This window comes from Balaenoptera acutorostrata, chromosome 11 (assembly GCF_949987535.1).
Source record: "Balaenoptera acutorostrata chromosome 11, mBalAcu1.1, whole genome shotgun sequence".
NCBI classification, from domain to species: Eukaryota; Metazoa; Chordata; class Mammalia; order Artiodactyla; family Balaenopteridae; genus Balaenoptera; species Balaenoptera acutorostrata.
Genome location: NC_080074.1, coordinates 51,710,207 through 51,722,585, shown reverse-complemented (window position 1 = coordinate 51,722,585; position 12,379 = coordinate 51,710,207). Strand labels below are relative to the sequence as shown.

At 41.8% G+C, this 12,379-nt stretch overlaps 1 protein-coding gene across 3 annotated transcripts in view; it reads right to left on the bottom strand.

Moving 5' to 3' along the window:
* GRIP1 (glutamate receptor interacting protein 1) overlaps positions 1-12,379 on the bottom strand; it is a 736,800-nt gene that overhangs the window by 105,251 nt on the left and 619,170 nt on the right. For all 3 annotated transcript variants that reach the window (XM_057557420.1, XM_057557421.1, XM_057557422.1), the window contains exons 8-9: positions 2,310-2,457; positions 245-414 (exon numbers count right to left, since the gene is read on the bottom strand). In XM_057557420.1, coding sequence (XP_057413403.1) covers positions 245-414; positions 2,310-2,457 — 318 coding nt within the window. The remainder of the gene's footprint in view (positions 1-244; positions 415-2,309; positions 2,458-12,379) is intronic.

Genomic DNA, 12,379 nt, shown 5'->3' with positions numbered 1-12,379 from the left:
GGCTGAAAATTCTATTTCAAACAACGGTTTCTTTCCTCAATTTGCGGGTTTCAAGTAAATTACCTGTGGCTTGGGAAAAGGGATTTGGAAGATGAAGAAGAGTAAACAAAGATCACCTGTGGTTTTGAAAAGAAATGACAGAGGCAGAATTAAACTCAGCATCTCCCTGCTTTCTAACTCTGCTGGAGAAGCAATCATTGCAAGGGGAGGATTAACAGATATTTATCCGGATGGATCTTCTCACCATGGTCAGGTCCCTTCAGGGCCAGGCGGGTCTGATGATGGGGAAGAATCTCAAGCTTGACCTGGTCGGTGGTGTTGGCCAGGAACTGGGTTGCTTCTGCGAGCGTACAGTACTCCATGCTGGTCCCGTCGATGGACAGGATGTGATCGCCCACGTGCAGAGCACCACATCTACGGGAAAGGAGAAAGTCTCACTACGATGGAGTGCCGTCCTCCTGGGATTCCGACTTTCACGTCCTCATAGTTAAAACTTCACACAGTTTTCACTTACTTAAGAAAGAAAAGGAATCGTTTGGATGTTATAGGAAACACCGCCTCTCAGATGTTAAGTTCCTTGGATATGAAGAGGAATGTAAAACCTTGTAGAATATACAGAAAAACTCAAGGGAATATTTTTCTTTTGTCCTTCATAAAGAATATATTATTTGGGGGGTGGTGATGCTGCAAGTTGAGGGGAAGTGAGCGGGAAGGGAGGGAAGAAGAGGAAAATGTTTCCCCTTGACTTTTTTCTGTGGGTTTTCCTCCTAGGTTTTTATATCTGTGAGTTGGTAAACATTCAGAATGTGAAGATGTGACTCACAGAATGGGAATAGGGTCATTTACAACTATTTTCTGTGTTAATGGGAATAACTTGGGGAAAGATTGAGCCAGTGCTTGCTCAGAATTGTCTCACTCAAGCTCCCAGATCACCAGTGCTTGATTACTGTGTTTTATTTTGCTTTTCTGGAGTTAAACAATTATTAGTACAAAAGCTCTCAGTGATGATGGAAATTATGCAGGAGTCAAAGAGTAGTCAGAGGAGGCCTTCGTGGTGAGTGGGGTGTGGGGGTAGCTGGGATGGGGGGCTGGTTGCTACATCCTGCCAAACTCAAGAGATTGGCTACTGGATGAGTTGACAACAGCATACACAGCAGTCAGCACCCCGAGGTACCAGTCAAGTGGACAGCTGCTTAATCTGCTTACCCGCTGCGAAATGGGAAAGAAACAGGGAGAAAATGAAAGCATCCTGCACCGTTGAATGGGAGAGCACCCGTGGGTCAACGGCCATGACTGTTAAAGGGCTGAATGTAGGTAACAGCCAGCACAGTGGAGCTGCAGATGGACCACTACAGGGGTTGCCACAGGTGCATCGGAGACAGAGGTTCACCAGGCAGGGCCAGGGCCTGGGCAGAAGAGGGCTGGAAACATGCAGGGAGATTGGGTAGTCAAGTATTGGGTTGACCAAAAAGCTCGTTCAGGTTTTTTGGTAACATCTTATGGAAAAACCCAAATGAACTTTTCGGCCAACCCAATAGATCTAAACATTTCCACGGTGACCAGAGTCTACTTCTCAAGACAAAAGCATTTCAAGTCATCTAAAAATAAAATTCCACGTGGATGCACTTGGAGTGCTTCAGCTATGAGCTGGGGGTTTTCTTACCAGAAGCTGTAAAATAATTTATTAGGTGCTAAGGTAGTCTTTTTTCCCCCTTGTTGTAAGTCTAAAATATTAATTAGGAAGAAGAGTTCAGGATAAAAGTCTTGCGTTTTTATTGTCATGGGAATGAATGATGTTTTCGGGGACCCTTGAAAATGGTGAAACCCTAAGACTAACATACTATGACGGCGGAGGGCCTTTCTTTCAAGATTGTATCATTTAAAAAATGTTGTTTTATTTATTTCAAAAAAAAAGGAATAAGATTGTATGGTGGCAGGATTAATTGTTCACATAATAAGATCTGCTTAGCTACCCTAAACCAAAAACGGGCTATTACCCTAGGACACAGTAGGTAAATGTGCTGAGTTGCTTGACTTTTTTCCCCATTTCTAAAGGCCACACCAAACATTTGGGTGAAGCAACATTACTTGATGGGGTGGCTGATAAGGTAGGTGAATTTTTAAGCGCTAGAACAGTAACTTGTTTTGTATATGAAGCTTGCATAAACTGGTAGAAGAGCTCTTTTTTTTACTGTGTGTGTATATGTGTAGGTATTACATAAGTGCATGTATATACATATATCAATATATCTCTACATATTTTAACACACATGCAGTTTTGAAGAGTAGGCACTCTCTACGACACTCACCTGTCTGCGATACTTGCAGATTTGATTTTGTCTATGACAATGACCTGTTTGTTACAGCACATCGAGGTAGTCAGGGCCACACCAAGGCTGGCACCAGGAGTTTTGGCAACTTCAACTAGTAGTGGCCCGGATGCTGTTGCCACAGAATCTATGGAAGAACAAATTTCAGAAAACAAAACAAAACAGGATAAATAATCAAACAGACACATGAAAAAGGTGGAGAATGTTCAGTCTGATGTTGATCTGTTAACGTTATCACCGAAACTTAGATTTCTCTCCGTGTACTATCCCCACGTCCAGTGCGTGGTAACTTCTTAGGGCATCTTTTAGGACACCCGTTCTATCGAGCTTGTATTATGGTAATATGTGCACGGGTTTATCTCTTCAATTAACACTTAAGCTTCACATCAGCTGGGATGATGTCTTGTGTACCTGTATGCCCTCTACATCACTAGGCAGAGTGCCTGGCACATACTGGGTCTCTTGAGAAAAGTTTAAAAAATTAATTAACTCAGTAAACATCACAGCACCTACTATGGATGGATGGATGGATAGATGGATGGATGGATGGATGGATGGATGGATGAATGGATGGATGGATGGATGGGAAGGAAGGGTGACTAGATGATGTCTCTGAGTAGGCCAATAGTAGGAAGGCATACACTACGTTAAATATGTAAATCCTCTGGGTTATCCCTATTCTGGCTCTGATCTAGGGTCACCTCTCCCTCAGAAGCATCTTCGTACATGCTTTATTTTTAGCTTGGAATTCTCTTCATTCCATCAACTGGTACTTGGGGATGTAAACATCAATTCCTCTGGGAAGCCTCTCCTGACCTATGATGTGGTGAGATCCTTTTCTCCTGTGCTCCCACAGCCTGCTGTTTTCCTGCTGTTGTCGCACACACCTCACTCATTTTTAATGACTAGTGTGGATGACATGCCTCTGTCCTTTGCCAGATGGCAAGCTTGCTGTGGAGGCAGAGCATGTGTCTTGTCCATCACAGCATCCACAGTGCCCAGCATAATGACTGGCACACAGAGGTTGTACCATAAATAGTTGTTGATGAATGTATGAATAAGGTTGAAAACTCATTACGTCATTTAAAGCTCAGAAGAGGCAGAGGTCACAAGGGAAAGAGGCCTGGACATGGATTTATAACACCTGTACTTATTTCTTCTTTTCTCAATATTTTGCGTAAACGAAGAAATCATGGTATCGTAGATTAGTTACTAAAATTTTCTAAGTCTGCTTTCTTACCTAGAAAATGGTACCTTTTCCTCAGCGTTTACTACAATGGAAATCAATGTATAGTTAAAGCACTTTGTAATTTATAAAGTGCTATACACATAGAATATTATTATTATTATTATTGATATATTATGACCTCAAGCCTTTGAGTCATCTCACTTTTCAAGACTGTATATTTTTGGTAGTATTTTTTTTTAACATCTTTATTGTAGTATAATTGCTTTACAATGTTGTGTTAGTTTCTGCTGTATAACAAAGTGAATCAGCTATATGTATACATATCCCCATATCCCCTTCTTCTTGCGTCTCCCTTCCACCGTCCCTATCCCACCCCTCTAGGTGGTCACAAAGCACCGAGCTGATCTCCCTGTGCTATGTGGCTGCTTCCCACTAGCTATCTGTTTTACATTTGGTAGTGTATATATGTCAATGCCACTCTCCCACTTCGTCCCAGCTTACCGTTCCCCCTCCCCCTCCCCTCAAGTCCATTCTCTACGTCTGCGTCTTTATTCCTGTCCTGACCCTAGGTTCTTCAGAACCATTTTCTTTTTCTTCTAGATTCCATATATATGTTTTAGCATACGGTATTTGTTTTTCTCTTGCTGACTTACTTCACTCTGTATGACTGACTCTAGGTCCATGCACCTCACTACAAGTAACTCAATTTTGTTTCTTTTTATGGCTGAGTAAATATTCCATTGTATATATGTGCCACATCTTCTGTATCCATTCATCTGTCAATGGACACTTAGGCTGCTTCCATGCCCTGGCTGTTGTAAATAGTGCTGCAATGAACATTGTGGTACATGACTCTTTTTGAATTATGGTTTCTCAGGGTATATGCCCAGTAGTGGGATTGCTGGGTCGTATGGCAGTTCTATTTTTAGTTTTTTAAGGAACCTCCATACTGTTCTCCATAGTGACTGTATCAATTTACACTCCCACCAACAGTGCCAGAGGCTTCCCTTCTCTCCACACCCTCTCCAGCATTTATTGTCTGTAGATTTTTTGATGATGGCCATTTTGACTGGTGTGAGGTGATACCTCATTGTACTTTTGATTTGCATTTCTCTAATGCTTAGTGATATTGAGCATCCTTTCATGTGTTTGTTGGCAATCTGTCTGTCTTCTTTGGAGAAATGTCTATTTAGGTCTTCGGCCCATTTTTGGATTGGGTTGTTTGTTTTTTTGATATTGAGCTGCATGATCTGCTTGTATATTTTGGAGATTAACCCTTTGTCCGTTGCTTCGTTTGCAACTATTTTCTCCCATTCTGAGGGTTGTCTTTTCATCTTGTTTATGGTTTCCTTTGCTGCAAAAAAGCTAAGTTTCATTAGGTCCCATTTATTTATTTTTGTTTTTATTTCCATTTCTCTAGGAGGTGGGTCAAAAAGGATCTTGCTGTGATTAATGCCGTACAGTGTTCTGCCTATGTTTTCCTCTAGGAGTTTTATAGTATCTGGCCTTACATTTAGGTCTTTAATCCATTTTGAGTTTATTTTTGTGTATGGTGTTAGGGAGGGTTCTAATTTCATTCTTTTACATGTAGCTGTCCAGTTTTCCTAGCACCACTTATTGAAGAGGCTGCCTTTTCTCCATTGTATATTCTTGCCTCCTTTATCAAAGATAAGGTGACCATATGTGTGGGTGTTTATCTCTGGGCTTTCTGTCCTGACCCATTGATCTATATTTCTGTTTTTGTGCCAGTACCATACTGTCTTGATTACTGTACCTTTGTAGTATAGTCTCAAGTCAGGGAGCCTGATTCCTCCAGCTCCGTTTTTCTTTCTCAAGATTGTTTGGCTATTCGGGGTCTTTTGTGTTTCCATACAAATTGTGCAATTTTTTGTTCTAGTTCTGTGAAAAATGCCATTGGTAGTTTGATAGGGATTGCACTGAATCTGTAGATTGCTTTGGGTAGTATAGTCATTTTCACAACGTTGATTCTTCCAATTCAAGAACATGGTATATCTCTCCAACTGTTTGTATCATCTTTAATTTCTTTCATCAGTGTCTTATAGTTTTCTGCATACAGGTCTTTTGTCTCCTTAGATAGTTTATTCCTAGGTATTTTATTCTTTTTTTTGCAATGGTAAATGTGACTGTTTCCTTAATTTCTCTTTCAGATTTCATCATTAGTGTATAGGAATGCAAGAGATTTCTGTGCATTAATTTTGTATCCTGCTACTTCACCAAATTCATTGATTAGCTCTAGTAGTTTTCTGGTAGCATCTTTAGGATTCTCTATGTTTAGTATCATGCCATCTGCAAAAGGTGACAGTTTTACTTCTTCTTTTCCGATTTGGATTCCTTTTATTTCTTTTTCTTCTCTGATTGCTGTGGCCAAAACTTCCAAAACTGTGTTGAAAAATAGCGGTGAGAGTGGGCAACCTTGTCTTGTTCCTGATCTTAGTGAAAATGGTTTCAGTTTTTCACCACTGAGAACGATGTTGGCTGTGGGTTTGTCATATATGGCCTTTATTATGTTGAGGTAGGTTCCCTCCATGCCTACTTTCTGGAGGGTTTTTATCATAAATGGGTGTTGAATTTTTTCAAAAGGTTTTTCTGCATGTACTGAGATGATCATATGGTTTTTCTCCTTCAATTTGTTAATATGGTGTATCACATTGATTGATTTGCGTATATTGAAGAATCATTACATTCCTGGGATAAACCCCACTTGATCATGGTGTATGATCCTTTTAATGGGCTGTTGGATACTGTTTGCTAGTATTTTGTTGAGGATTTTTGCATCTATGTTCATCAGTGTTATTGACCTGTAGTTTTCTTTTTTTTGTGACATCTTTATCTGGTTTTGGTATCAGGGTGATGGTGGCCTCGTAGAATGAGTTTGGGAGTGTTCCTCCCTCTGCTATATTTTGGAAGAGTTTGAGAAGGATAGGTGTTAGCTCTTTTCTAAATATTTGATAGAATTCGCCTGTGAAGCCACCTGGTGCTGGGCTTTTGTTTGTTGGAAGATTTTTAATCACAATTTCAATTTCAGTGCTTGTGATTGGTCTGTTTACATTTCCTATTTCTTCCTGGTTCAGTCTCAGAAGGTTGTTCTTTTCTAAGAATTTGTCCATTTCTTCCAGGTTGTCCATTTTATTGGCATATAGTTGCTTGTAGTAATCTCTCATGATCCTTTGTATTTCTGCAGTGTCAGTTGTTACTTCTCCTTATTCATTTCTAATTCTATGGATTTGTGTCTTTTCCCTTTTTTCTTGATGAGTCTGGCTAATGGTTTATAAGTTTTGTTTATATTCTCAAAGAACCAGCTTTTAGTTTTATTGATCTTTGCTATCATTTCCTTCATTTCTTTTCCATTTATTTCTGATCTGATCTTTATGATTTCTTTCCTTCTGCTAACCTTGGATTTTTTTTGTTCTTCTTTCTCTAATTGCTTTAGGTGTAAGGTTAGGTTGTTTATTTGAGATGTTTCTTGTTTCTTGAGGTAGGATTGTATTGCTATAAACTTCCCTCTTAGAACTGCTTTTGCTGCATTCCATAGGTTTTGGGTCGTTGTGTTTTCATTGTCATTTGTTTCTAGGGATTTTTTGATTTCTAGTCTTATAACGTTGTGGTCAGAAAAGATACTTGATATGATTTCAATTTTCTTAAATTTACCAAGGCTTGATTTGTGACCCAAGATATGGTCTATCCTGGAAAATGTTCCATGAGCACTTGAGAAGAAAGTGTATTCTATTGTTTTTGGATGGAATGTCCTATAAATATCAATTAAGTCCATCCTGTTTAATGTGTCTTTTTAGGCTTGTGTTTCCTTGTTTATTTTCATTTTAGATGATCTGTCCATTGGTGAAAGTGGGGTGTAAAAGTCCCCTACCATTATTGTGTTACTGTCAATTTCCCCTTTTACGGCTGTTAGCATTTGCCTTATGTATTGAGGTGATCCTGTGTTGGGTGCATAAATATTTACAATTGTTATATCTTCTTCTTGGACTGATCCCTTGATCATTATGTAGTGTCCTTCTTTGTCTCTTGTAATAGTCTGTATTTTAAAGTCCTTTTTTCTGATATGAGAATTGCTACTGCAGCTTTCTTTTGATTTCCATTTGCATGGAATATCTTTTTCCATCTCCTCAGTTTCAGTCTTTATGTGTCTCTAGGTCTGAAGTGGGTTTCTTGTAGACAGCATATATATGGGTCTTGTTTTTGTATCCATTCAGCCAGTCTATGTCATTTGGTTGGAGCATTTAATCCATTTACATTGAAGGTAATTATCGATATGTTTGTTCCTATTACCATTTTCTTAATTGTTTTGGGTTTGTTATTGTAGGTCTTTTGCTTGTCTTGTGTTTCCTGCCTAGAGAAGTTCCTTTAGCATTTGTTGTAAAGCTGGTTTGGTGCTGCTGAATTCTCTTAGCTTTTGCTTGTCTGTAAAGGTTTTAATTTCTCCATCGAACCTGAATGAGATCCTTGCTGGGTAGAGTAATCTTTGTTGTAGGTTTTTACATTTCATCACTTTAAATATGTCCTGCCTCACCCTTCTGGCTTGCAGAGTTTTTGCTGAAAGATCAGCTGTTAACCTTATGGGGATTCCCTTGTATGTTATTTGTTGCTTTTCCCTTGCTGCCTTTACTATTTTTTCTTTGTATTTAATTTTTGATCATTTGATTAATATGTGTCTTGGCATGTTTCTCCTTGGATTTATCCTGTATGGGACTCTCTGTGCTTCCTGGACTTGATTGACTATTTCCTTTCCCTTATGAGGGAAGTTTTCAAGTATAACCTCTTCAAATATTTTCTCAGTCCCTTTTTTTTTCTCTTCTTCTTCTGGGACCCCTATAATTTGAATGTTGGTGCGTTTAATGTTGTCCCAGGGGTCTCTGAGACTGTCCTCAATTCTTTTCATTCTTTTTTCTTTATTCTGCTCTGCAGTAGTTATTTCCACTATTTTATCTTCCAGGTCACTTATCCATTCTTCTGCCTCAGTTATTCTGCTATTGATTCCTTCCAGAGAATTTTTAATTTCATTTATTGTGTTGTTCATCATTCTTTGTTTGCTCTTTAGTTTTTCTAGGTCCTTGTTAAATGTTTCTTGTATTTTCTCCATTCTATTTCCAAGATTTTGGATCAACTTTACCATCATCACTCTGAATTCTTTTTCAGGTAGACTGCCTATTTCCTCTTCATTTGTTTGGTCAGGTGGGTTTTTACTTTGCTCCTTCATCTGCTGTGTATTTCTCTGTCTTCTCATTTTGCTTAACTTACTGTGTTTGGGGTCTCCTTTTCACAGGCTGCAGGTTCATACTTCCCGTTGTTTTTGGTGTCTGTCCCCAGCGGCTAAGGTTGGTTCAGTGGGTTGTGTAGGCTTCCTGGTGGAGGGGACTGGTGCCTGTGTTCTGGTGGATGAGGCTGGATCTTGTCTTTTGGTGGGCAGGACCGCAGCCAGTGGTGTGTTTTGGGGTGTCTGTGAACTTAGTATGATTTTAAGCAGCCTCTCTGCTAATGGGTGGGGTTGTGTTCCTGTCTTGCTAGTTGTCTGGCATGGGGTGTCCAGCACTGGAGCTTGCTGGTCGTTGAGTGGAGCTGGGTCTTAGCACTGAGACGGAGATCTCTGGGAGAGCTCTCGCTGATTGATATTACGAGAGGCCGGGAGGTCCCTGGTGGACCAAAGTCCTGATCTCGGCTCTCCCACCTCAGGCTCAGGCCTGACACCCAGCTGGAGCATCAAGACCCTGTCAGCCACACGGCTCAGAAGAAAGGGAGAAATGAAAAAAAAAAGAAAGAAAAAAAATACATAAAAAATTACTAAAATAAAAAATATTAAAAAGTAATTTAAGAAATAAAAAGGAAGAGAGTAACCAAACCAATAAACAAATCCACCAATGATAACAAGTGGTAAAACCATGGCAAAAGCAAACCTACACAGACAAAATCACACAAAGAAGCATACACATACACACTCACAAAAAGAGAAAAAGGAAAAATAAAAAATATATATAAATAAAAAGGAAGAGAGCAACCAAATCAAGAAACAAATCTACCAATGATAATAAGCTCTAAATACTAAACTAAGATAAACATAAAACTAGAAACAAATTAGATGCAGAAAGCAAACCCCAAGTCTACAGTTGTTCCCAAAGTCCTCTGCCTCAGTTTTGGGATGATTCATTGTCTATTCAGGTATTCCAGAGATGCAGGGTACATCAAGTTGATTGTGGAGGTTTAATCCGCCGCTCCTGAGGCTGCTGGGAGAGATTTCCCTTTCTCTTCTTTGTCCGCACAGCTCCTGGGGTTCAGCTTTGGATTTGGCCCCGCCTCTGCATGCAGGTTGCCTGAGAGCATCTGTTCCTGCCCAGACAGGATGGGGTTAAAGGAGCAGCTGATTAGGGGGCTCTGGCTCACTCAGGCTGGGGGGTGGGAGGGGTACGCTATGCAGGGTGAGCCGGAGGCAGCAGAGGCCAGCATGACGTTGCAACAGCCTGAGGCGTGCCGTGCGTTCTCCCGGGGAAGTTGTCCCTGGATCACGGGACCCTGGCAGTGGCGGGCTGCACAGGCTCCCGGGAGGGGCGGTGTGGGTAGTGACCTGTGCTCGCACACAGGCTTCGTGGTGGCGGCAGCAGCAGCCTTAGTGTCTCATGCCTGTCTCTGGGGTCCGCGCTGATAGCCGCGCCTCGCGCCCGTCTCTGGAGCTCGTTTAGGTGGTGCTCTGAATCTCCTCTCCTCAGGCACCTCAAAACAATGGTCTCTTGCCTCTTAGGCAGGTCCAGACTTTTTCCCAGACTCCCTCCTGGCTAGCTGTGGTGCACTTAGCCCCCTTCAGGCTGTGTTCACGCAGCCAACCCCAGTCCTCTCCCTGGGATCCGACCTCCGAATCCCAAGCCTCAGCTCCCAGCCCCCGCCCACCCCGGCGGGTGAGCAGACAAGCCTCTCGGGCTGGTGAGTGCTGGTGGGCATTGATCCTCTGTGCGGGAATCTCTCTGCTTTGCCCTCTGCACCCCTGTTGCCGTGCTCTCCTCCGTGGCTCCGGAGCTTCCCCCCCACCGCCCACCCCCTGTCTCCACCAGTGAAGGGGCTTCCTAGTGTGTGGAAACTTTTCCTCCTTCACAGCTCCCTCCCAGAGGGGCAGGTCCCGTCCCTATTCTTTTGTCTCTGTTTTTCCTTTTCTTCTGCTCTACCTAGGTATGTGGGGAGTTTCCTGCCTTTTGGGAAGTCTGAGGTCTTCTGCCAGCGTTCAGTAGGTGTTCTGTAGGAGTTGTTCCACATGTAGATGTATTTCTGATGTATTTGTGGGGAGGAAGGTGAACTCCACGTCTTACTCCTCCGCCATCTTGAAGGTCCTCTAGGTAGTATTTTTATGACTTTCTACTGCTCTGGTGTTTGAGACTTCATTAATACCACTTTGTCTTCCTGCAAGTACATCTTTATCACCAAGCCACCACTCAGATATGGTGAACTAGGAAATCTGTATTCCTATCGCTGAAGCTCAGGCAATATGCACTGACTCCTGAAGCTAAAAGTCCCCTGGGAGAGAGCCATCTTCAGTCCCAGATGAAGCAAGATTTTTCTTAAATAACGTAAAGATGAGAACAGTCATGCCAACTGCATTCATATTCCAGGGCTAAGGATTATTGTATGCACTATGTTTCTTAAATGATTGGTAATATTTAGTCCTAAAAAAGGTTAAAAGGCCTGTACCTCTTCCTGTCAATTTCAGGGCAGAGTCCCATTAATAAAAGCTGGGAGGATCCAAAGGTCTTAGTCCACTAAGAGGATTTTTTGACTCTGGGGTGTTATGGCTATAATTTTCCCATAAACCTAACTCTCTGGTCCTGCTCACCCTGCTGTGTTAACACCCTGATCTCAGGCCATTGACATCATCTGGCTTCTCTTCCTTCTCCCTCGTTTCCTGCTTTGTTTCTCTCCAGTGCTTCCCTTGGTCATGTGCTGCCCAGGGTCCTGCCTTACTCTCACCTTGGAGTTTATAGTGAGCGGTCCCAGGCCTATCTGCAACAGTGGTTTGCATGTCATCTGTCTCACTGGCACCTCCTAGTGAAGAATTCTGGTCAGTCCTTGTAGTCCCTGTGTGAGCTGTCCTTCCATCATGAGGGTAGCTGGTTCTTCCCCCCTTTCAACTCTAACAGTCAAAGTTCTGCTGCTAAGCCAAGTGCACATAATCTGATGCCTATAGCTCCATCCCCAGAAGTCTGTTGTCCTCCTCTTTCTGGAGTTTGTTGTCCTCCTCTTTCTGGAGTTTGCTCACTTGCAATGTCTTTTCCTGTTCAGGTTGAACCTCATATGAGCTCTGGCCTAGTGGGGCCTTTTCTCACATTATTTTTATAGAACTTTAGGACTAATTTTACAAGGACTAATTTCCCAAATCATTTCTCATAGACTTGTTGGATTTTTAACAGACAGGTTTGTGAGGTGACAATCACATGTATTCTTCCACATGGTTTTCTGTCTAAAGATAAATTTATTGGGCTTACAGATCAAAGTAATAAAGTTTTTTGTTACTTATAACTTAACCTCTTACAAATGACAGAAATAGAGTTGTTCCTTGGCATCCCATCTTTCCTTCTTTCTTAGTAATAAGCTTTCTGAGTTTTAGCTGAGCGAATGGTTGCCCAGCTAAGGACAACATTTCCCAGCATCCTCTGCAGTGAGGTGCAGCCATGTGACTAAGTTCCAGCCAATGGGAAGTGAGTAGAAGTGAGATGTGACACATTCTTAAAAAGAATGTCTGTGCCCTCCCCTACCTCATTTTCCCCTTCTTGATGTTGCACTGTGGGCCCAGAACTGGTGAGCCATCTCCCACCAGGCAGACAAGGGCATGGCACTCCCAGATAGGGGA